Source organism: Eumetopias jubatus, unplaced genomic scaffold (genome assembly GCF_037043125.1).
Source record: "Eumetopias jubatus isolate StellerSeaLion01/CBP00866 unplaced genomic scaffold, mEumJub1_p1.0 scaffold_2, whole genome shotgun sequence".
NCBI lineage: Eukaryota > Metazoa > Chordata > Mammalia > Carnivora > Otariidae > Eumetopias > Eumetopias jubatus.
In genome coordinates, this window is record NW_028274808.1 from 169,444,275 (window position 1) to 169,468,789 (window position 24,515).

Here is a 24,515-nt window from a genome sequence, read left to right on the forward strand (position 1 = left end):
ATGCTACCATTTTCTATAATGTGGCCAAACAAAATTTTATTACATGGCATAAACAAAATATGCTACACTAACTAAAACTAGAAGTAGGGGGAGGTTGGTACCTAATGATAAACATCCTCAGGGAATCTATCCATCAACAGATCTTTATTCTTGGACTTTTCTTGTCATTTCCTGTTATTGAATAATAATCACTTAATGAAAAAGGACATTTCATGTTTGTCAATTAAGATCATTAAAAGCACTTGACTTATGAAGATGTATAAATTCATATTGACTGGATGCTTCTGCTGAAGTTTAAAAAATCCAAATTATAATCATATTTTAGCAGAAACCCCAAATTCCTTCCAAAATCCACATATGAATAATTATATTTAATTATTAACTTTAAACTATGAAATATACAATCTAATAATCTTGGATAATTCATTATCAAAGAAACACAATTATACTTACTTTCTGTTAGATTTTAAATTTACGACAGAAATAATTTTGTCAGGTGATTCCTTCAACAACAAACATATCTGTCTTTCATTTTTGGTTTTCTGAACATCCTAAATCCAGCAGGGAATGTTATATCATAATTTAAGCATGAATTTGTGGCTAATATCAGATGGTTAAATTTAGTTAACTATTTTAATAACTCATCTGAGTATGTTACTGGTGTTTACTATCGGTATATGGGCAATAGCCATTAACAGTAACAGAACTCTATACTCACCTGAAGCTGTGGCTTGTGAGGTATTTCATGACGGCTGGTTTGATGCGAGCAACTCCTCCCTGGCTGTGGTTTCCTCTCCCCGTAATCACGGAGAGAGAGGACTTACCACCATTCTGCTTAAATTCTGTTACGACAGGAATTGCAACAGTCAAAATTTATTTATCTTACATTCTCAATAGAAAACAAACCTCAACTACTCAAACACATATGAAATTACTTTCATGGGGACTTAGAGATTTATAAATCCAAAAAGCCCCCAAATTGAGGTTTTGAAAACTATGTTTCATCTATACTGTTTAAATATGGAAGTCTCCAAGCAGCTCATCCATCTAAACACAAGTGAAACTTCTTCTCCTATGGGGAAGGAGATTTCTGTGTGCTACCAGAATTTCTCTCTAAAATAATGATAATGACAACAGTGATATTGATGATCTCTAACAATGATTGCATACCTGGAGTCAGGCATTGCTTTAAGCAACTTAATTTATTAACTAAGAGTCTTCACAATGACCCTTTTAATTAAATATTCTGAAGCCAGCCAGCTTTGGTCTGATTAGCAGCTCTGCCACCAAATGGCTGTATGGTAAGACCATGGACAAGTTACTCAGCCTATCTGTACCTGTTTCCTTATCAGTAAAATGGGATACAGTCTTACTGTTAAAGATAATTGTTAAGAAACTCTCCCAAGGCACGTGGCTGGCTGAGTCAGAAGAGCATGCAACTCTTGATCTCAGGATTGTGAGTTCGAGCCCCGTGTTGGGTACAGAGATCACTAAAATAATAAATAAAACTTAAAAAAAAAAAAAAAAGAAACTTTCCCAAAGAGATGATTTTTAAATATTAAATGAGCCTAGGCCTCTTATAAGAATACAGGTCCTGCTCTGGATATGACCATGTGAAAATTAAGTGTATAAACCAAAAAGTCAATAATAGCTGCAATAAAATAACAAAAATAGTGTTAAGAGTTGATATAATGAATTTAGTAAATATTTGTTCCTCAGTCATAAATAGCACAAATTTTGACCTTTAGCATAAAATACATATACACATAATATAAATATTCTATATTCTGCTCATTAAGTTGCCCTGAGACTCCAGCAGATCCACAGTTTTTCAAGTCTCCTATCTCCAAAGCAATATTTAGCCTAGAATTTTAAGAGGGTATGTTGCTCCTGCATTTCTAATTCCTTCTTTGCTTAAAATCTTTTTTTTTTTTTTAGATTTTATTTATTTATTTGAGTGAGAGAAAGAGTAGGAGCAGGGCAGGGAGGGAGGGACAGAGGGAGAAGGAGAGGGAGAGCAGATTCCCCACTGAGCAGGGAGCCCAACACAAGGCTCCATCCCAGGACCCTGGGATCATGACCTGAGCCAAAAGCAGACACTTAACCAACTGAGCCACCCACGCGCCCCAAGATCTCCATTTCTACTTGAGTCCATACCCATTACTTCAACCAATAGTTTGTTCAGAATTCAACTCTTCCTGGGTGCTGGCTACACAGGGTATTCACTTTGTAAAAACTTTCTATGCTATACAATTATTACTTGTACACTGTTCTTTATGGATTTGATATTATAAAGTTTACTTTAAAAAAACCTCAAATCTCTTAACTATCCATAATTCACTCTCATCACTCCTTCACTGCTGCTCCCCTTAGCAGTGAGGGCAGTCATTTATACCACCTCATTTTTAAATTCACTGCTCTGAAAATGTTCCACAGTTGAACTGCATGCCTCAGATAGAAGTAGGCGTTCAAAGGACGTTTGCTGAATGAATTAATGTGTAGGTTTAAATGTTACCAAATTTCAGACTATTCCTAACACTTATCACCTTAAAAAAAAAACTATTTAATTCATTTTTAAGCCTAGCTCAGATTTCTTATCACTTCATTTGTAAATATTTCAGTGTGTATTTCAAAAAGATAAGGACTCCTAAAAAACAACCACAATATCACCATGTCTTAAAAATAATTTCTTAATATCATGTTTCTAAAAATGGCTAAAAGTTTCCCCTCAAAAAATGTTTTTACAGTGGTTTGCTTAAATCACGGGTAGAACAGGTTCATACATTGCATTTGGTTGATATATTTCTGAAGTAACTTTTAATCTAAATGTTCTGCCTCCTCCTGGGATTTTCTTTACGATTTACTGAAAAACTTGGATCATCTAAAAATCTGAGATTTTCAGTCTGAATAGTGTTGATTATATCCCCATGGTACCATTTAACCTGTTCCTCTGTTCCCTGTAAATCCCTACAAAGTAGTAAAAACTTCATAGATGCTGGTGATGCATATTCCAATCAGAAGGCACATAAGGGTCAGGTATCTTTTTCGTTGTTCACTCCCAAGTTTGACAATCATCTTTTATAACTAAAAGCAGTGGAGGGCAGAGCCACAGATTGTCCCCTAGATATATTTCTATTCAACAATACTACCATCTGGTGGTGACTGACAACAACTACAGGCTACCACAGGTGGCAACATGCACAAGGATGGGCCTGGCTTCAGAAAGGGTTTGTATCTTGGGTCTGACCAAGTATCACCTACACAAGTTTTTTAACTCTTTTTTTCTTGTAATCTTTTTTTATTGAGATACAATTAATATAAAGTTCATGATTTTAAAATGTACAATTCTGTCGTTTTTAGCATAGTACAATATTGTGCAACCATAAACACTAATTCCAGAACATTCCATCAACTCAGAAAGAAATTCTGTACCTGTTAGCAGTCACTCCCCAATCCATACTTTCTAGCCCCAGCAACCACTAATGTACTTTCTGTTTCTATTGGTTTGTCTATTCTGAACATTTCATATGAATGGTAATCATATAAAAAGGGGCCCTGGTGTACCTGGCTTCTTTCACAAAGCAGGTTTACAAGGCTCATCCATGTTGCAGCATGTATCACTACTTGATTTCTTTTTGTGGCTGAATAATATTCCAGTGTACAGATACACCAAATTTTGTCCTTTCATCAGTTGATGGACATTTGGTTATTTACACTTTTTGGCTATTATGAACATTCATGCACAAGTTTATGTGTGGATGAATTGTGTTTTCAATTCTCTTGTGTACATTAACTAGGAGCAGAACTGCTGGGTCATACGGTAACTCTATATTTCACTTTTTGAGGAATGCCAACCTCTTCCACAATGGCTGCACCATTTAACATTCCCACTGGCAACATAAAGTGTTCAGGGACACCTGGGTGGTTCAGTTGGTTAAGCGTCTGCCTTCGGCTCAGGTCATGGTCCCAGGGTCCTGGGATCGAGTCCCACATCAGGCTCCTTGCGCAGCAGGGAGCCTGTTTGTCCCTCTGCCTGTTGCTCCCACCTGCCTGAGCTCTCTCTCGACAAATAAATAAATAAAATCTTAAAAAAATAATAAATAAAGGGTTCCAATTCTCCACATCCTTACCAACACTTACTATTTTCCATTTTACTAAACTTTTTAAATCATCAGTTTCCTCATCTATAAAATGAAAGGAATATCTACCCTTTATTCAGTCATTTAAAGTTTTTTGGGGATGTTGAATGAAATGATGATTCAATAATCATTACTGACTCAATTCCTGGCCATGAAGACAGACTTTAATAATCCACTATACAAGAAGCTTTTTTTTTTAAGATTTATTTATTTATTTTGAGAGACTGAGAATGAGAGAGAGAGAGAGAGCACATGAGAGGGGGGAGGGTCAGAGGGAGAAGCAGACTCCCCGCCAAGCAGGGAGCCCGATGCGGGACTCGATCCCAGGACTCCAGGATCATGACCTGAGCCGAAGGCAGTCGCTTAACCAACTGAGCCACCCAGGCGCCCTACAATAAGATTTTTATAAATACTGTGATACACAGGAATACTGCAAGAGGCTTTTAACAGGGAGCCTGGATGGCAAGAAAGGACAGTACAGGTAAAAAGTCAGAAGAGGAGGAGGAGCAAAACACAACATGAGAAGGGGAGGCAGGTGAGCAACAGATTACACAGGAATTTGGGAGTTTATGCTAAATATAACATGGCAACATGTATTTTTGTATCACAATGCTAATTATTATGTAACTATTTGCTCACTGTCATCTACCCTACTAGACAGCAAATTCCATAAAAATAGGGACCGTGTGTCTAACTGCTCTATCCTTGATGCCTAGAATATATAAGATAATCAAATATTTTATTGAGTAAATTATTTATTCATCCTCTACAGAATATTCTCTTATACCACTTCTATAACAGGTTTCTTTTCCCCAGATTAATGTATTTAAACTGCTCATAAATTTTTTCTTTTCTAATCTTTATTATTACTGTTTTCTAGATCTTCTCAAAGATTTCCAAAATTATATTTAAAAAACAACTGGGAAAGGGGGATCCTTTACTTTATCAAAAAATGTCTGCTAACAGGGGCTCCTGGGTAGCTTAGTCAGTTAAGCATCTGCCTTCGGCTCAGGTCATGATCTCCAGGTCCTGGGATCGAGCCTCGGGCTCTCTGCTCAGCAGGAAGTCTGCTTCTCTCTCTCTCTCTCCCCCTCTGCCCCTCCCTCCCTGCTCGTTCTCTCAAATAAATTTTTATTTTTTTATTAAGAATTTTTTATTTATTCATTTGAGACAGAGAGATACAGACAGAGAGAGTAGGAGCAGTGGGAAGAGGCAGAGGAAGAGGGAGAGGCAGACTGTCTGCTGAGCAGGGAGCCCGACGTGGTGGGGCTCGATCTCAGGACCTGGAGATCATAACCTGAGCCAAAGGCAGATGCTTAACCATCTGAGCCACCCAGGCGCCCCTCAAATAAATTTTTAAAAATCTTAAAAAAAAAGTCTGCTAATAAACACAGAATGAACACAAATTATAAAACACCATTATGCAACTACCAGTATAATAACTGATTCAGTCAAGGATCATCAATGGATACTAAAATTACTATGTGAAATACTATAAGAGAACAAGTTAGTTATTCACACAGTTGCTAAGTTATCAATTGCCCAAAACTACTAGTTAATTACAAAGAAAAGGTACATTTACACAGAGAAATCTAACAGAGTCCCACCTTAGCTAAGAAATCAAACTTAACATCACCAATAATGGGGCAAAATGACCACATTATGCCTTTTGATGTGTTCACCAAGGATGATTCAACATCACCTATGCAGTATTTTTGCCAAAAAAGTTAACTGAATCTAATCATGAGGAAAGAATCAGACAAAATTGTAGGTCAATCTACCAAAGCTGGGAACCTTCAAAAGTGTCAACAAAGAAGACAAAAAATAGGCAGAGGAACTATTCCTATTTTTTCTTAAGTAATCTCTACACCCAACGTGGAGCTCAAACTCATGACTCTGAGATCAAGAGTCATGAGTTTGAGCTCCACTGACTGAGCCAGCCAGGTGCCACAATAATCTATTTCTATATTACTGGAGGCTACGAATATGGGGCAATCAACTGGAACATATGATATCTGACTGGATCCTGGCTTGAGGGGGGAAAAATGGCACAGCTATTTAAGACATTTCCATACAGCTGGAGAAATGTGAATGTGGCCTGTATATTTGACAGTATTATTATAACAATGCTAAATATCTTAAAAGTAATGATGGTACTATGATTATGTAGGAGAATGGATTTGTTATCAAGAGATAAACATGCTAAGGTATTTAGAGGTACGGTACCACGATGTTTAACAACTATTTTCAAATGGTTCAGCAAAAAGCAATTTTGAACAGATTAAGTAAATGTGGCCAGAGGTTAACAACTGATGAATCTAGGTAAAAGATACATGGATGTTTATTATACAATTATTTCAACTTCTCTAAGGGTTCTTAATTTTTCAATATAAAAAGCCAGGAAAAAAGATAGCAATAGGAGTACACATGTTGATATGCAAAATAAAGATCACTGTGACATTATATTTAAATGTCTGTGAGTAGAGAAATGGATACATTATGATGTACTCACAGAATACTATACAGCAGTTACAATAAAAAAAATGATACCATCAACATGAGTATATCTTGAAAACTATATTGGGTGAAAATAAAGTTTGGTTGAAGTGTATAGTGTGAAACCATGTACATTAATTTTTTTAAAATTCACAAAAATACTACAGACTGATTATTGATGAATGTACATATAGTAAAGGTATTTTAAAAACTAGACAGGAACCAAACTGAAAGATGTTGATTTCCACTAGAAAGAGAAGGAAGAAAGAGAAAATGGGAAGAATAGGGGACCTGGCTGGCTCAGTCAGTAGAGTATGCTGACTCTTGACCTAGGCTATGGATTCAAGCCCCACATTGGGGGTAAAGATTACTTAAAAAAAATTTTTTTTTTTTAAATATCTGGAAAGAATACAAAGGGAAGAGTAAAAATAAAATATAAAGCATACATGGTAAAATGCTATCACTTGTTAATTGGATTCATGGGTACCCAGGTGTTTTATTATATTACTGTAAGCTTTTCAACATGGTTTTTATGGTAAACAGATGAATTTCCAACCTCTATATTAATCATATTTAATCAAGTATTTAATTAATTACAAATGACATATGTTGAATTGATAAACCTGTATAAAGTATAGTACAAAGCCTCCCTACACACATTATATATAAATATTTTATATGTATAAATTAACCAGAATAATACAGCTATCAGAGACAGGGCAGGGTTATGGAACTATGAGGGGATAGCTGAGGCATGGGACTCCATGTCTCCACAATAAAATGGAAGATAAAGGCAAATTGAGAATTCAAAAATACTCTAGCGGTGGTAAAAGAAGATGACTTCTAGTATTGGAGTCTGGAGTAACTAAAACAGATTGAATTTTTCTAAATGCTACCATCTGATAATGAAAACAAAATAAGATACTTTAATGTATATGAATACATGATAATGGATGGAAAAATATCCTCATCCAAAGCCCTTGGAAGATGTAGAACTTAGAGAAGAGGCAGGCAGTTGCCTTTCCTTGACCAGCAAAGACAAAAATAACAAGCAGAAAGGGAGTAAGGGAGCACCTCCATAATGCAAACACTCAGAAAGTCTGCCTTCTGTGATAATTCTGTAAAAATCCTATCACCGTATTTACTTCTGCGTTCTATTGAACACCTACTGAACAACTGACAAGATGTATGATATTCCTGAAAGGTCCCATTTATAAGTCACAGAGGATTCTCAGATTACACCCTTTAATAAATATAGCAAAGGAATACAAAGATAACTGAAATAGGGAGTTACCTAACTAGAATTTAAATAAAAACTTGAAACAAACAAACAAAAAAATATGAAATAGGGAAATAAGAAAATGTTAATGACTATGCCAATGAGTATTCTTTTCCAAGAAGGTCCCCTTGAAGAATGAATCTAATAGAAACATCTATAAATGTGACACAGATATCCTCAGCCTGTGAATTCAGATTCTCCTAAATTAGCAAGTTTACCAATATAAGCAAAAACATATTTTCTATTGAAAATTTGTCATTACCACAAGTCCTACCTTCAGTTTTCTGCTGTAAAACTGTCATCAAATGTTCTATAGCTTCATCCACATGCAGCCCATGGAGGTCTAAAACATTCTGTGGCAGCAGGGAGGCATTGACTTTCTCAAAAATCTCCACGGCAGCAAGGTGATTGGCTTCTTTCATCTTCTGCTCATGGAGACTACCCTTTTATTTTAAACAGATCACCAGTAAACACTTTTGCTATTTGCTACTTAGAAGGCAAATGAGGAAACAAACAGTGCCCCCAAATAAAAGGTAGAACAAAAAAGGGAACAACAAATCTAAAATTTTAAATAATGCAATGGGCTAATATGCAAGGCAAGAAGGCATCAAAATTTAGGTGAATTCTGGTGAATTAATAACATAGTTGTTAAAATACTAAATCATCATTTCTAACATCTTTCCTGATCCAAAAATCATAGAAGAGGAAGCCTTAAATAAACATCACCTGTCTCAAGAAAGAATCCCTTTGCTTATCCTTTGATAATTCTGATCTCGTTCCTTTCAACACCCTGTGGTTATTATCCCTGAAGCCATTCCTCAAGGTATGTTATTGGGGCTCACAGGGTTATACCAGTTTGGTACCTTTCTCCACTCAATCACAAAAAGCAAGCCATATGGAACCACAAAGCTAAAAAGGAAATCAGACAGGTTTCTTGTAATACGATGTCCAATAAGCCCTGAGTCAAAATTCTACTTCACTGAAAGATACTAATGCAACTTTCTTTTTCTAACCATAAAAGTGATACATTACTAAAAATTCAAACATGATAGAAAGCACAAGTCCCCTGTAATTCCACCCTGAGATGGTCAATATTAACATTCTTTTGTCTTTCTTTCAGAAAACCTCTATCTGTTTAGAAGTAGTACTAAATGACAGAATTTATCCTAAAAGAAAATATGGACTGTCAGAATAAACTGTAATTCATGTAAGCCATAAATGCAAAAGCAACCATAGAAATTGAGCATTTCAAAGGAGAGGTAATTCTCAGAACCATACATTTCATATTAGGGTATCTTATGTCACTTATATAATCTACATTCCCCAGAATAACTTAATCTAGTCACAATAAGAGTATTACCTGCTATAAGATTATTTAGACATTGTAAGTGACAAAGAAAGAAATAATAATCAGTTTTCCTCTTTACCTGTTGGGCATAAAACGTGGCAACGTGTTTTTTCCCCATCCGATAAGCTTCTTTTGCTTTGCTGTAGCATTCCATCCTCTTCTGCTGGTGCAGGAAAGCCTCTGCCCTGTAGTCATTATACTCTGGGTACTCAAAATCCTGGAAAGATGGTTCACTTGGTGTATCTTCAGGCTCTTTTGATTTCTTTGCCTATAAGATGTTATACAATAAATAAAATACAGAGAGAGTAGAAAAATATGGGCTTTTCCTTCAGAAGATGTATTTGAAAACTGGGCTCTACTATTTTTTGCCTTTTTTTTTTTAAGATTTTATTTATTTATCTATCTATTTATTTATTTATTTGACAGAGAGTGTAAGCAAGAGAGCACAAGCAGGGGGAGTAGCAGAGGGAGAGGGAGAAGCAGACTCCCCACTGAACAGGGAGCCCAATGTGGGGGCTCAATCCCAGGACCCTGGGATCATGACCTGAGCCAAAGGCAGACACTTAACCCACTGAGCCACCCAGGCGTCCCTATTTTTTACCTTTTTTCTCAGGAAAGAAGACTCTCCCCAGAGTTTACTTAGTAAGTCATGCATTTAGTGACTACATTAACTTTTTCATGGTACAAGGTACCTCTTCTTTAACCACTCTTATCTTAAAAGATGTTGAAAAGTTCTCTAAAATTATCAAAATATAATTAGGTCACAAAATCAAACCAAAAAAGAAAACATAAGATATTCAAAGAATAAAATTCATTTAGCTAATGCAAAATTTTCCAAATTTTAGTTTGTAAACCCAAAGAGTCATTGAAGGTAATAATGGCATATTTCAATTTATATGTTTTAAAAAACAATAAAATAATTAAATAATATTCTTTTTAAAACAGAAGGGCCGGGACGCCTGGGTGGCTCAATGGGTTAAGCGTCTGCCTTTGGCTCAGGTCATGATCCCAGGGTCCTAGGATCCAGCCCCACATTGGGCTCCTTGCTCAATGGGGAGCCTGCTTCTCCTCCCTCTGCCTGCCACTCCCCCTGCTTGTGTACACGCGTGCCCTCTGACAAATAAATAAAATCTTCAAAAATAAAAAATAGGGGCGCCTGGGTGGCTCAGTCATTGAGCGCCTGCCTTAGGCTCAGGTCATGATCCCGGGCTCCGGGACTGAGCCCTGCGTCAGGCTCCCTGCTTGTGTTCCCTCTCTCGCTGTGTCTCTCTCTGTCAAATAAATAAATAAAATCTTTAAAAAAATAAAAATAAAAATAATAATAAAACAGAAGGGCATTTGGAATGCCCAAAGCTGATAGTAAAAATCGTAAGTAGGCTTATGCGGCAGTTTTCAATCGGCTGACTACTACCAACTAGCCACTATGATAGTGTTGACTTTTGAGTTTATTAAAAAATCATCAATCAAGTAACTGCTATTCAAAATGGACCCTTAAACAAGCAAAAGTAACTCTAAAACACAAAGTAATGAAAATAATAATTATGCCTCAATACTTCCCACCAAATAGAAAATTGCATGTTTCTGAAGATGTCTCCAAAATATCAAAAGTGGGTGTTTAAAAAACAGTAAAATATAGTTACTTTCTATATCCAATTTGGTTTTTCATTTATCCCACTCCTAAAGTGCTATTTGCAGAAAACTGCTTGCAAACAGAAATCTGATATGTTTCTTAGGCTGTCACTGGGCAGGGGGAGGGTGGGGGGGTGGGAGTGGGGATTAATTATTATGATTTAAGTGGATTTTCTTAAAAGCTTAAAAGAATTCCAAGTATCAGGTGCCATACCAAGTAATTTAATGAACATTTTATTAAAAATCAATCCCAAAATTCCTCCAAAAATATAATCTTCAATTTCTTAAACAAATCATGGTTTTCTGATATAATTAATTGAAAGCAAATTAAATAGTGTAGCCTGTTAAATTCCTAAAAGCTGAAAACTGTCATTAAATTAGAAATATTACCAAAGATTATAATTATAATGTACTCTACATACAATCTTTAATAAAATGCCACTTTAATTTTTTAAGGTAATATCATTTGATATATATTAAATATTACATTAAAATTATATGTATGTGTTATATAATACATGTATCACTAATTGACCATTTTTTCAAATTTCGTACCTATTAGTTGAGTTCTGAAGCCACAAAAGGTTGGGAAAAAAAACTGGTCTAATATATAATAGTTGATTGTATAATCTTTTTACTCATTGCATTTTATTTATTTAACCCCTAGAATTCAAGAGGCTTAAAATGAGTTAAAGAATAAAATAAAGGTATCACCATACTCCTAACTCATTATCAAAGTCAAAAATTTGTAAATAGGGGGCACCTGGCTGGCTCAGTCAGTTAAGTGGCTGATTTCGGCTCAGGTCATGATTTCAGGGTCCTGGAATCGAGCCCCAAGTCAGGCTCTGCACTCAGTAGGGAGTCTGCTTCTCCCTGCCCCTCCACCACTCATGCTCTCTCTCAAATAAATAAATCTTGAAAAAAAATCTGTAGGAGCGCCTGAGTGGTTCAGTCGTTAAGCGTCTGCCTTTGGCTCAGGTCATGATCCCGGGGTCCTGGGATTGAGCCCCGCATTGGGCTTCCTGCTCCACGGGAAGCCTGCTTCTCCCTCTCCCACTCCCCCTGCTTGCATTCCCTCTCTCGCTGTGTCTCTCTCTGTCAAATAAATAAATAAAATCTTAAAAAAAAAATCTTAGATTAAACAAATCATTACACAAAACTGAGTCAAAATGTATAAATTGGGTACATGATAGTAATGTATTAACTCTATTTTATTTTACATTTAAAATATATACATAAAAGTTTTCCCAACTTGAATGTAAAAAAAATTAATAAATTAAGAACTTTGAGCTTATATAAAAAAAAATCTGTAAATATATACAGTTGATTTACTTTTACAACAAATACCCAACCTATTTTATGAAAGAATACAAGGCTCTCTCTCACATGAGAATATTCATAGACCTACACCCTTCTGTCACTCTCACCAGTACTTAAGCACACACTTGTTTCATATTAATGTTTAAATATTCTATGAGTATACGGTTGCATCTGATAAAAATCAAAGATTTTGCAAGGAGGGGATCATAAAAATGCTTTCTGTGACTTTTGAAAAGCTACAGTGCTTAACAGAATGAACATAAATATTTCAGAGCATTAGAGTCTCTGTTGGTGTTCATACTAAAAAATGCAAATCACATTTGGTTCTCTGGGAAGAGACCCTTCATTTCTTATTCTTAAAAAAGAAAAAAAAACAGTATATAATGAGAAATGCTTTCTCAAATAACTACTCTTTCAAAATGAAACCACGATTTATTTTTATATCCATTTCATAGTATGTGGCTTATTACTATAACTCCATTAACAAGGGCCAAGTGAAATACAGGCTTCCTAAGAATTCACCTAATTAGTGCCACTTACTTTCTTGAAAGTATGATGTACTATAATACCGAAACCATTTCCCATGGTAACAAACTTGTAAATTTTATTGAAGGCTAAAGGGAAAAATAGTAGTATTAACAAAACACAGTTTTAAATGCTAGCTTCTTTAAAATAGATAAATCAAAATATTACTGGTACCATGATACCACCCCCTTTAATATCTGTGGTCCCTTAGGGTCCTAGGATATCAAAAACAGAGTATTCTGTTCACAAATCTTAAAATAATTTTTATCAGTGTTATGATACCTGCCTATATTTTGTGGAAAAGGCTAAGAATAATTTCTAGAATAACTTAAAAAGTCTACATTTTGGCCAATGTTTACATAACTCACAAACTCTTTTTTCTTATTTGAGCATGTTCCAATCATCTCCCATTTTGAGCAAGCACACCTTCTCCCCATTACTTCCTCTATCATCATAATGACCTACAGTGCCTTGCTCTATTATCAGGAGAGAGAAGAAATAATCATTACCAAGGTGGCCTTGATGGTCTCATCATCATCTTGTATCCCCTCTGCGTCTCATGAAATACTACACCTAACTATCCACGATGAACACAGGCATGTATGGCACTAACAGACCACATGAATACAAAATTTAACTGAGTCCTATATGTGAACAAAGTGATGGTGAAACATCCAAAGTAAAAAGGGAGCATACAAGTTATCCCTGGTGGTCTTAATTAAATAAGTAAGAAGAACAGGATAATGAGGGTCTGTAAAAAAAAAAAAGCCTAAAGTTAATACAAAACTGATATATAAAATCAGTTGTATATCTATGCATTTGCAATGTTCAATCCAAAAATAAGTTTCATTTATAATAACATTAAAAAGAATAAAGTAACTCAGAAATAAATTTAACAAAGGACATGCACAACTTACACTCAAAACTACAACATACTGTTGAAGAAATTAAGATCTAACTAAACTGAAATTCATGAACTGGAAGGCAATATTGTTAAGATGGCAATACACCTCAAGTTGATCTACAGACTCAACACACTCCACATAAAAATTCCAGCTGGAATCTGGCTGGCTCAGTCAGAAGAGCATGCGACTCTTCATCCTGGGGTTGTGGTTGTGAATTCAAGTCCCATGTTAGGTGTAGAGATTACTAAAATAAATAAATAAATAAACTTAAAAAAAAAAAATTCCAGCTAGCTTCTCTACAGAAATTGGCAAGCTGATCCCAAATTCACATGCAACTGCAAAGGGACCAGAAGAAGCAAAACAATCTTGAGAAAAGAATATAGATGGAAACTCACACTTCCCAATTTCAAAACTTACTACGAAGCTACAATAATCAAGGCAATGTGGTACTGGTATAATGACAGGCATACAAATCAATGGAACAGAATTGACAATCTAGCAATAACCTTAGAGTCAATTCCTTTTTGATAAGGGTGCTAAGAAAATTCAGTGGGGCAAGAACAGTCTTTGCAATAAGCGGATCTGTGACAATTGGATATCGACATGCAAAAAGAATGAACCTGGACCCCTATCTCACACCATATACATGAATTAACTCAAAATGGATCAAAGATTTAATGTAAGCACTAAAATCATAAAATTTTGGAAAACATAAAAACAAAAACCAAAATAATAAAATATAGAACATAAAAAGCAAAAAAACTTCATGACCTTGGATTAGGCAATGGTTTCTTAAACAGGACACCAAAAGTACAAGCAACAAAAAAGAAAAGATAAATTGTACATTATCAAAATTAAAACTTTGTGCTTCAAGTGAAACACACCATCAAAAAAGTAAAAAGACAACTCTCAGAATGGGAGAAAATTTTGCATATCACATGTCTGATAAGGGACTTGTATCTAGAATATAAAAAGAACTCCTATTACTCAAGAATAAACATTTTTAAGGAGCACCTGGGTGGCTCAGTCAGTTGAGCATCAAACTCTTGATTTAGGATCGGGTCATGATCTCAGGGTCATGAGATGGAGCCCCATGTAGGGCTCCACACTCAGCGGGGCGTCTGCTTGAGATTCTTTCCCTCTGCCCCTCCCCTTGCTCCCGCTCACATACATGCACTCTCTTTCAAATAAATAAATAAATACTCAAAAAAACCCCCCACAAAAACAAAAAAATACTTTTTAATGGGCAAAGAATACAAATAGACATTTTTTTTTTTAAGATTTTATTTATTTATTTGACAGAGAGAGACACAGTGAGAGAGGGAACACAAGCACGGGGTGTGAGAGAGGGAGAAGCAGGCTTCCCGCTGAGCAGGGAGCCCGATGTGGGGCTCGATCCCAGGACCCCGGGATCATGACCTGAGCCGAAGGCAGACGCTTAACGACTGAGCCACCCAGGCACCACACAAATAGACATTTCTTCAAAGAAGATATACAGATGACCAATAAGCACATGAAAAAGTGCTCAACATCACCAGTCATCAGGGATGCAAATCAAAATGACAGTGAGATAACCACTTCTTTATTAATCATTTATTTCCTGTTTCCTGATGCTTTGACATCTGGGTCCTTGCTAACCCCTAGAGAGAAAGTACCCCCAACCCTGGGGTTGTCTAATTCCTAGAGAAAGCAAACAACTCATCTGCTAGCATATCTTATATATGTAAACCAATCTCAAGCCCATATTCTCAACCACTTCCTTTATGGGGTTCTCACCCTCAGGGCCACCATCCACATTGCCTAATCACCTACAACAGATAGGAGAAAACCAGGGACAGTTCCTGCACTCCAGAGCCTGCCGAAACTGTTCAAACTAGGCAATCCTTAACCTGGTTGCACTGCCTCACCCATTCCTCTGCACAGAAACCACAAAAAAGGCTCTTGCCCACATTTCCCCTCTGCTCTGTCTCCTGACTGACTCTAGTGCTTCTCCATGTGGCCCTGGGTGGCAAGCCATGCCTCCCGTTTCTAGAGATCTGAGTATAATAAATTTCTTCCTTCATAACATTTCCATGTCTCAGTATCTTACCATACCTGATTAAAACAAATCCCGGGTACCCTTAAGACAACTTCATCCCCACTAGGATGGCTATAATCAAAGTGACAGATACTAACAAGTGTCAGAGACGATGTGGATAAATTATAACCTTCATACATTACTCGTGGGAACATAAAATGGTACAGCCATTTTGGAAAAAAGTTTGGCAGTTTCTCAAATGGTTAAAAGTTTCTGCCCACATATTTAACATATTTACATCTAAAACCCACCATATTACCACCCCACTGCTCTTCAATTAAGCCTCATACTCTACTGTATAGAGCCTATTCAGAAAAAGTTACAGAAATTCAAGTGCTTGCCATACACAATGACATTGAAGAAAAAAACATAATCAGCTATAAATTCATTATTTTGAGCAAACAGATATCCTAAAATCAAATATACTATTGGTGGTTAAATTTCCAATCTAGTTAAAATTGTGAGAAATAATCATAAAATTATACCAACAAACCAATTATATTTTCATATACAAGTATTTACCATTATAGTAAAAATAAATAACTCCATACCTTTTTCTCCTTAGACTTCTGTGTAGTATGAGAAGTGACATTCTCATTTTGGTGAACAAACTCTTGTGCTACAACTGTTTTTACAGGGTCTCCTTCAAGAACACAGTTTAGAAACTGAACTGTGTGTTCTAATGAATAGCTGTAGAGAGTTACAGATATAATGTTACTTAAAAAAATAAAAGTTAATATGAAAACAGTAACATATGCAATCCTTCAAACACTGGCTTACTTCTAAGTTTTAAACATTGACATTATATGCTCATTATGCATCTCAAAGACTCAAGAATGACCAGAAGGAAATTATTAAATAATAGCTCTCAAAAACTAATTTTTGTGAAAAAAGACCAAAAGGTAACATGGATAATGAATTCATTTTCTGATCTTTTATTCCAGGTAGATTATCCACAACAAATCTTACTTTCATCTCATCACCTATACTTCTTAGGTCCCTTGTTGGTTCACACATGGTTTCCGTTTCCTTCAAACATCAAACATAGACAATATATCTTTAAACTGACATTTTTATTGTGTGAAGTTTCACTTTTTACTTAAACCATAAGGTTCTAGTCAAAGAATTCTAAGCAGGGATATAGAAAGGAAAAAGTAAAACACTATCTTACCCCTCACCCCTAATTATTCAGGCATATTTTCATGGCGATTCTATATATATGTAATCTCAAATTCTACAAATTGACAAAGACTTGAAACACTCATGTTCCAATATCTAAAGAAACTCATTCCAAAGCAAATTATAAATGATTTTATACTGCTATTATTTCAGGCTGTTTATGCTTCTGATCTCTTCCAATGACTATATAATGAAGAGCTGACCACAAAGGAGTATTTGTGAAATGTGATAAACAGTGATCCAAAGTACTGTGATATTGTGCTATTCTTCAATTTAGTACAGACAACGCTTGATGGAGAACCATTCTGGGGACTACCACTTTAGCCCTCTGATATTGCTACCTCAGATACGATCAACAAAGAGCAGTTCCTAGGGATTGGAAGCCAACAGCAATTACCATCCTAAATAGCCCTAAAAATCACAGGCTTGCTTATTACTCTTGGGGCTGGAAGGCAGTATCCACCATTGGTAGTGTTAAAGGGAGGATGGCCCTGGAAGATTATACCACAGGCATATATATAATCAGTAACTGAACCCACCTACCCTTCTGAAGGGTGAAGGTGAAGCTACTGCTAACTGAAAAAATTATCCAGCTGCTGACAAACAAATGGAGGCAACTGACCACCTACCCTGAAGGGCCTGACTGACCCCCATCACTCTGGGCATCCCCAGGAAGGACTCACTCAGTCCCCCTTACCTTGCCTGGGGAACCACAACTCTGGGTTGTTTCACATCAGGCCATCTTGTGCCAGGTCCCCATAAAGAGAGTTGCCATATGCCAGTGACACTCTCCTAATCCCCATTCCCTTGGGAGATTTTAACACATAACTCTAAGAAAACAGCTGGTTAGATAGCAAAAATAAGTAGGGAAATTGTTTATTGGAATAATACCATTAAAAACTTGATTTAAGTGACATGTTTAGAACTCTACATACTTAGCAGAGAATATTCTTTTTCAAAAGCACTTTTGTGTAATATCTGTTAAAACAGATCACGTATGAACCACAAAGAAAATCTTAAATTCTAAAAAGAACTCTTCAGGCGACATTCTTATACCTCAGTACAACAAAATAAAATAAACAATAGTCCTCACTCCACCTACCAACAAAACCATCAAACCATTTAGAAAATTAAACACTCTTCAAAAAAAAAAAAAATATTAAAAATTTTTGGGTAAATGAAAAATTTTTAGGTAAACAAATCAATCTGAATTAGAGATTATTTTAAAAATAATGAAAATAAAAATGAAAAAAAAATAATGAAAATGAGGGACGTCTAGGTGGCTCAGTCGGTTAAGCATCTGCCTCCAGCTCAGGTCATGACCCCAGGGTCTTGGGATGGAGCCCCAAGTCAGGCTCCCTGCTCATCAGCCTGTCTGCTTCTTCCTCTTCCTCTGTCCCCTCCCCCTGACTCGTTCTCTCTCTCTCTCGCTTTTGCTCTGTCTCAAATAAATAATAAAAAAATAAAAATACTGAAGAAAATAATTTTATAATATTGGGGTAGGACAGACTTCCTAAAATGACATTAAACTTGGAAACCATAAAGGAAATGATTTTCTGATAAAACATATGAATTAAAACATGTATATGCCCAAAGAGACTATACTAGGTTAAGCGATAAGTATCAGGGTGAAAAATAATAATAATCTATAAAAACAAAGATAACTACACATAATATATAGTGAGTTCTCACAAATGTCGAAAGAAATACAAAGAACCAAAGAGAAAACAGGCAAAAAGTATTTAGTAGAAAAATAATGAAAAAGGCTCAACCTTCCTAGTGATCAAGAAAATTAAAATTTAGGGCACCTGGGTGGCTCAGTCGATTAAGCATCTGCTTCAGCTCAGGTCATGATCCCAGGGTCCTAGGATCAAGCCCCGAATTGGGCTCCCTGCTCAGTGGGGAGTCTGCTTCTCCCTCTGCCACTCCCCCTCTGCTTGTGCTCGCTCTCTCACTCTCTCTCAAAAATTAATTAAAAAAAAAAGAAAATTTAAATTTAAACAACAGTGAACTATTTTACCCATTGGGATGGCAAAAATCTTAAAGATTCTTAATATAAATCCAGGGTGGGTTACACTATCAGTACATTTAACTAATACAGAAAGCCTCTCTCTATATATATATATATATGAGCTGTAAAAATTTTCTATGCGCACACTCTGAACCAGCAACTTCACTTTAGGAAGTAGTGTACAATAGCCTTCATCCATGTGTGCAAAAATGTATGTTCAAGGAGGCTTAGTGGGCAACATGGTTTCCAATTTTTCTTGCAGTCAAAAAGCCCATAAAGAGGAGCATGTTCAAATTATAGTACTTTTAGGGGGAAAACATCCATCTATGGGAATGACAACAGGAAAGGTTTTTTACGTGCCATTTTTGTTTTTGTAAAAAAGAAAAGTTGGAAAGGTTGAAAGAATACCTTTTATATCTGGATTTTTATAATAAAAATGGCCATTAGAATGGAAAATAAATATATAAATCTTTAAAAAAACACTTTACGATTATTATGGAATTAACTCTATGGACTTAAAAAAGCGAATTACTAAGTATGGACTAGAAAAATAAATACCAACAAAACTACAAAACAGTATATAAAACAACCTATTTTTGGTGAAATATGTATTTATATATAGACACAAAAGCAAACAGATACACATGTAAGCACATACACATTAGTGGACCATGAACCAATTGCCAAAACCTGCTCACTTGCTATATTATGTACGTTGCATTTAAATGGTTTATAATATGCCTATCTGATTTGTTATCAGAAAAATTAAAATGATATGCTTTCAATGACATCATAATAGAACCTACAGATAATCCTATCACTTACTTGTGGTCCTTGAAAATGTCCACCAGAAAATTTTGGTTAATGGCTGGAAATATCTTAAAGAGCTGCTTCTCCTTTAGTTTAGTGGCACAATCTTTTTCAAACATAAGTGCCTCCCTTTTCTAAAACAAACAAAAGAGACAAAAATCATCCTTCAGATAGAATTTATAAAACTAATTATGCTGATCCATAAGCATGGTTACTTTGTTGCAAAAAGATTAGTCATTTAAAGCAATCACAGACTTTCTTCACTGATTAAAGACTGAAATTAGTAATATAAGTATTCTTGCACTATTTATTTATATCCCATTTTTTGCAAAGTATTTGAAGCTGTTCATTTATATACATACACAATCACACATATATACATATATGTGTGCAAGTGTATATAAATATATACATACTCTCACATATACACACCCAGCACGTTCAGTCATATTATACAAAAAAAGAAGATGAAAATATAAACAGGATATAAATAAATGAAGAAGTCAGAGTAGAGAAAATAAAAGGAAGACTATAGGATAAAGCTAGCAGGTAACATTAGTGTATAAATGCATGCCATAAAATCCTGTACAATTGCTAAAGGTGGGCCACAAATTCAGTTCTGAGCTTCTTAGTGGCCAAAGCAAAGGGGGAAACAAAGATTCTCAGTGTCCATAAAATAAAAACAAACCAGTTGCTCAGGAGAAGTACAGCTTTTTCTGGCACTGAGCCCTGAGAGAAATTTCTCCCATGGGTCCTCAGAAAAGGGACACTGGGTGATGCTGTGAACAACGTCCTCATAAACATATTCTCCTCAATGGGCAGAAACTACAACGTACAAATGAGTTGCAAATTCAGGTTGACGAGAAAATCTTAAAATTCACAATGTAAAAAATTTTCACAAACATATTTACTCCAAAATAACTGTATGAGAACTGCCACTGATTGTTATTTTTTCATGAGCCATAATGGGATCGGTTGAAACTGCCAAATTAAAGAACTTCCCTAAAATGTGCTTTTTAAATTCTAACCTAGGATTATGGTAAACATTCTTAAAGTTGATTTCTAACTCTAAGACAATTTGTTGACACTGTAATGTAAGTACATAATATTTCTGTTTGCTATGAAGCTGCTAATGTTTGAAAAATAACTCCCTATACTATTTCAAAGGTGACTCAAAAATATAGAAATTACAATAATCTAGGACAACCCTAGAAGTGTTATTGCTTTTGAAGCCTAACGTATCTAGGTCATTTACAACACCAAACAATAAGACAGAGTCCACAACAGGTGATAATCTGACCAGTAAGAGAGACTGGTAAAGCTGAACACATCACACACCACAAGAGTAATGGAAACAAGCCATCTCAAGAATTAAAAATATTTCATGTTTTATTTAAGATACACATTATAATCTGAACTTACTAAAAAATTCAGGTCATAGAGTTTCTAAACTACAAATTCTAAGGTCTCATGACTGAAAACTCATGACCTTAATCATCTTAGAATTATTCTACTTTATATATTATGCCTAACGTTTATCTCTTTGCTTAAAAAAATACGAAGTGTATTTCTCCTTTGGAGACAAAGAAGGAAAAGAAAGCATCAAGAAATTCTCTTACTGAGGTTCTACCTAAGAAGTATCCTTGGGACAAAATAAGTACAGCTTCTATTACCCAACCCACAGAAAGATAAGCAAAAATCACTGATAGAAAAAAAAATGCATTAAGTTGGGAAGTCAGAGATATTCATCTGTTCACTATTATACTGAGAGATTAAAAGGCAGATTAGAACCACAAAGTTAAGTTTCAGTATTTAAAAAAAATGGCAGTTCAACAAAAGGTGACATACCATTTGGGCATAAGTTCTAAGATTTCCTTATTTTTTTAAGAAAATGCATTTCTCCAATTTATTACACATATAAATGAAGAGGATATTTGAAACAACACTACATTATAAGACCCTACCAAAGAGACTGGTTCCTTAGGTTATGTAAACATGCAAAAATAGTAGCATGTTTCCAATTAATTAATAAGATAACTGGGGAAAATAAATATGAAGGTGGAGGAATACCATCATTCTTCCTATGCCCCAATTCTAGGTATTTCAGCCAAATGTAAAGGTGCTCCTCTGAGTAGTCAAATGAGTAAGAAAGAAAGTAAAATGTTTTAAGATCACCATCTAAGAATTACTTCTTTTCTTTGAGAATTGGACTAAATAACCTCTAAGTTCTTCCCCTTTTTGATTTCTGAAATTCTCTAATACTAATTTTCAGAAATCAAAAAAAGCCTAAGAAGAAAGGCAAAAGAAACCAAATTCACTTATGGCTTCATAAAATTTGATATGGTGAATAAGGAACAAAAATAAAGTTCAAAATGAAGTTTTTATTTGAACATGTTTGATTAAAAAGTTAGAAAAAGAAGAGTAGTTATTTTTTTTAAGTTTCTAAATTTTTCTCTAAAAAACTCTGTTTTGGGGTGCCTGGGTGGCTCAGTTGGTTAATGTCCCACTCTTGGTTCTCAGCTCAGGCCTTGATCTCAGGGCCATGAGTTCAAGCCCCACGCTGGGTTCCACGCTGTACATGGAGCCTACTTTAAAAAAAAAATTGTTTTGAGGTTGGATACTTCTTTAATAGCAAAACAGACATTTCTTTTTACTAATTTATGAATAAAATTATCTTTAAATGAAAGATTTCTTTCATGTTTTTCAAGAATTAAAAAATTATGCTAAAAGTAAAAAAAAAAAAAAAGCAGCTCAATCACCTGCAAAATTCAATCTAAAATAATGGTTTAACACAGACTGGCTTATTGTTATAGAATATCAACTAATCTCCCAGAAGCAAAAAATTCCAGCTTCAAACTTCGAAACAGTTTCAATTTTAACATTAATTTCGATCAGTTAAATACAGATTCCAGACTAGGAAATACAGAATCAAATGAAGATCACAGAGTAAACATACAATCAACCTAGAGTCAGAGGCAAAAGCTTAATAGTTATACCATCTCATACCAAAGCGTGTTTTTCCTGTAAAGCAATTTCTTCTGACATTATTTCTCTGAGTGATACTTTTTTAGTTTGAGTGTTCCAATGATCCAATAAGGGTAGCATTTCAGGTGCTGCTAAAGACTTCAGTAATTTTTTGCCTGTTCTCTGAGATGATTTTTGTTCAGGATTCTCGAGACCAATGTGCCCAACCAGGGAAGGATCTATAAAAGCAGTATAAATAGTATCAGACCCTCAACAATAAACAAATTAAGCATTACTCATTCTGTTACAACTACCTCAGAAAGACCAAAGAAACATGATTTTTTATTTCTAGCTTATAAATATAACTCTGAAGTTTCAAAATATATCTTCACATAATTGCAAGCAAGAATATGTATAAATGTAGGAATATCTCAAATGAGCAAGGATCTGGGTATCATTGCAAATCAACTCAGTGGTTCCCACTCTTTTTTACATCGCATGGACACAGAAAAACCAGCACACATACACTGGTAAACAAAGGGAGTTTGGGCCAGGTGGAAGCAACCAGCTAGAGCAGCTCTGCTCAGCTCTGCTCAGCCACTCCAAGGACTGAAAGGATCAATATTTTAGCAAACCCATAAACCCAACAGAGGCACACAACAAATATTAAACAAATGATATTCAATATAAGGAGGAAACTGAACATTCTAAGAAGTTCACAGTAACGAGATTTAATGTATAGTATTTCAGCATCTCAGTACCAGCACATTCTGATATACTCCTTAGTTCTCCCGGAGAGTGAAGACAGCAGATACTGCCATCCCCATAACTCTCATACCTTTCCAGTACCTCTAGCTCTCAAATAGCTTTAGTTCTTGAAGCTGCAACTAAAGCATACCCAAAGAACCTTCAACCTGGAGTCCTGGTGTGAAGTGGACAAAAGAGGCATCTGAAGGAAATGTACACAATAGGAGGCTCCTGTTAACAGCTCTGCCACCCTGCACTAATCACTGAGGACGATGCTACCCAAAAGGTCTTCTAGAATCAAGTATTTCAATTTGGCAGATGTTCCAAAAGCAGGCCGACTTTTGTGCTCTAATAAAATTAACATCAATAAAAATTTCGAATAACCAAGTAACAGTTGAATGATGCTCTCAATCAGACACATGAACATTTTATTGCTCTCAAACCAGAAGTTTTCTTTCATTCAGAGCAAAATCTTAAAACAGGAAACACCTTGACTATATGTATTAGAGCACACCTAAGGTGTTCCACTGTACTCATGAAAGTTAATCATAGGTGCTTTTCAGTTCTTCTGGTTTTATGTCAATATTAAATGTTAAATATTCTAAAGAATTTTTATTTGCAAATCAAAATTCTTGGGTAACATATTTTGTGGAAGTACATTTAATAATGAGATAAAATTTATACACATACACCAAGTTTTGACATCATGACAAGAACATCAGGAGTAAAAAGTATGTGCTTTACCTCGCATAAACTTGCCACAGGATACCTCTTCTTGTCTTTGTCGCTCCTAAACACAAATGCAGGACGGGGGATTCGCAAAGGAGGGTGCATTAGAAAATAAGATTATATTATTTTTCTCTAGAAATCACTTCTTGTAAAACTATCAATCATTCTTGCTAAATCTAAGTAAAACAATAAAATTAGATAAGATTATGAAGTAGGACTATATCAATATATTTTTCCACTTATAGAGCTCTTAGGCTTTTTTTCTTTAGACTGTTTTTGAAATTTAATCAGGCAGCACTGCAAGTCTTTAGAGAATAAAAAACTATTTATCATTTTTCTCTTAAAAAAAATCAACAA

At 35.2% G+C, this 24,515-nt stretch overlaps 1 protein-coding gene across 5 annotated transcripts in view; it reads right to left on the bottom strand.

The window, feature by feature from the left end:
- Nucleotides 1-24,515, bottom strand: part of N4BP2 (NEDD4 binding protein 2) — a 122,809-nt gene that overhangs the window by 43,705 nt on the left and 54,589 nt on the right. For 4 of the 5 annotated variants that reach the window (XM_028087051.2, XM_028087058.2, XM_028087027.2 and 1 more), the window contains 7 exons: nucleotides 24,174-24,219; nucleotides 22,725-22,921; nucleotides 19,734-19,852; nucleotides 16,270-16,408; nucleotides 9,342-9,530; nucleotides 8,189-8,357; nucleotides 719-842 (listed from right to left, as the gene is read on the bottom strand). In XM_028087051.2, the coding sequence (XP_027942852.1) occupies nucleotides 719-842; nucleotides 8,189-8,357; nucleotides 9,342-9,530; nucleotides 16,270-16,408; nucleotides 19,734-19,852; nucleotides 22,725-22,921; nucleotides 24,174-24,219 (983 nt within the window). Of the gene's footprint in view, nucleotides 1-718; nucleotides 843-8,188; nucleotides 8,358-9,341; nucleotides 9,531-13,245; nucleotides 13,488-16,269; nucleotides 16,409-19,733; nucleotides 19,853-22,724; nucleotides 22,922-24,173; nucleotides 24,220-24,515 lie in introns of those variants that run through there. The other variant, XR_003606675.2, reaches the window with a different exon arrangement.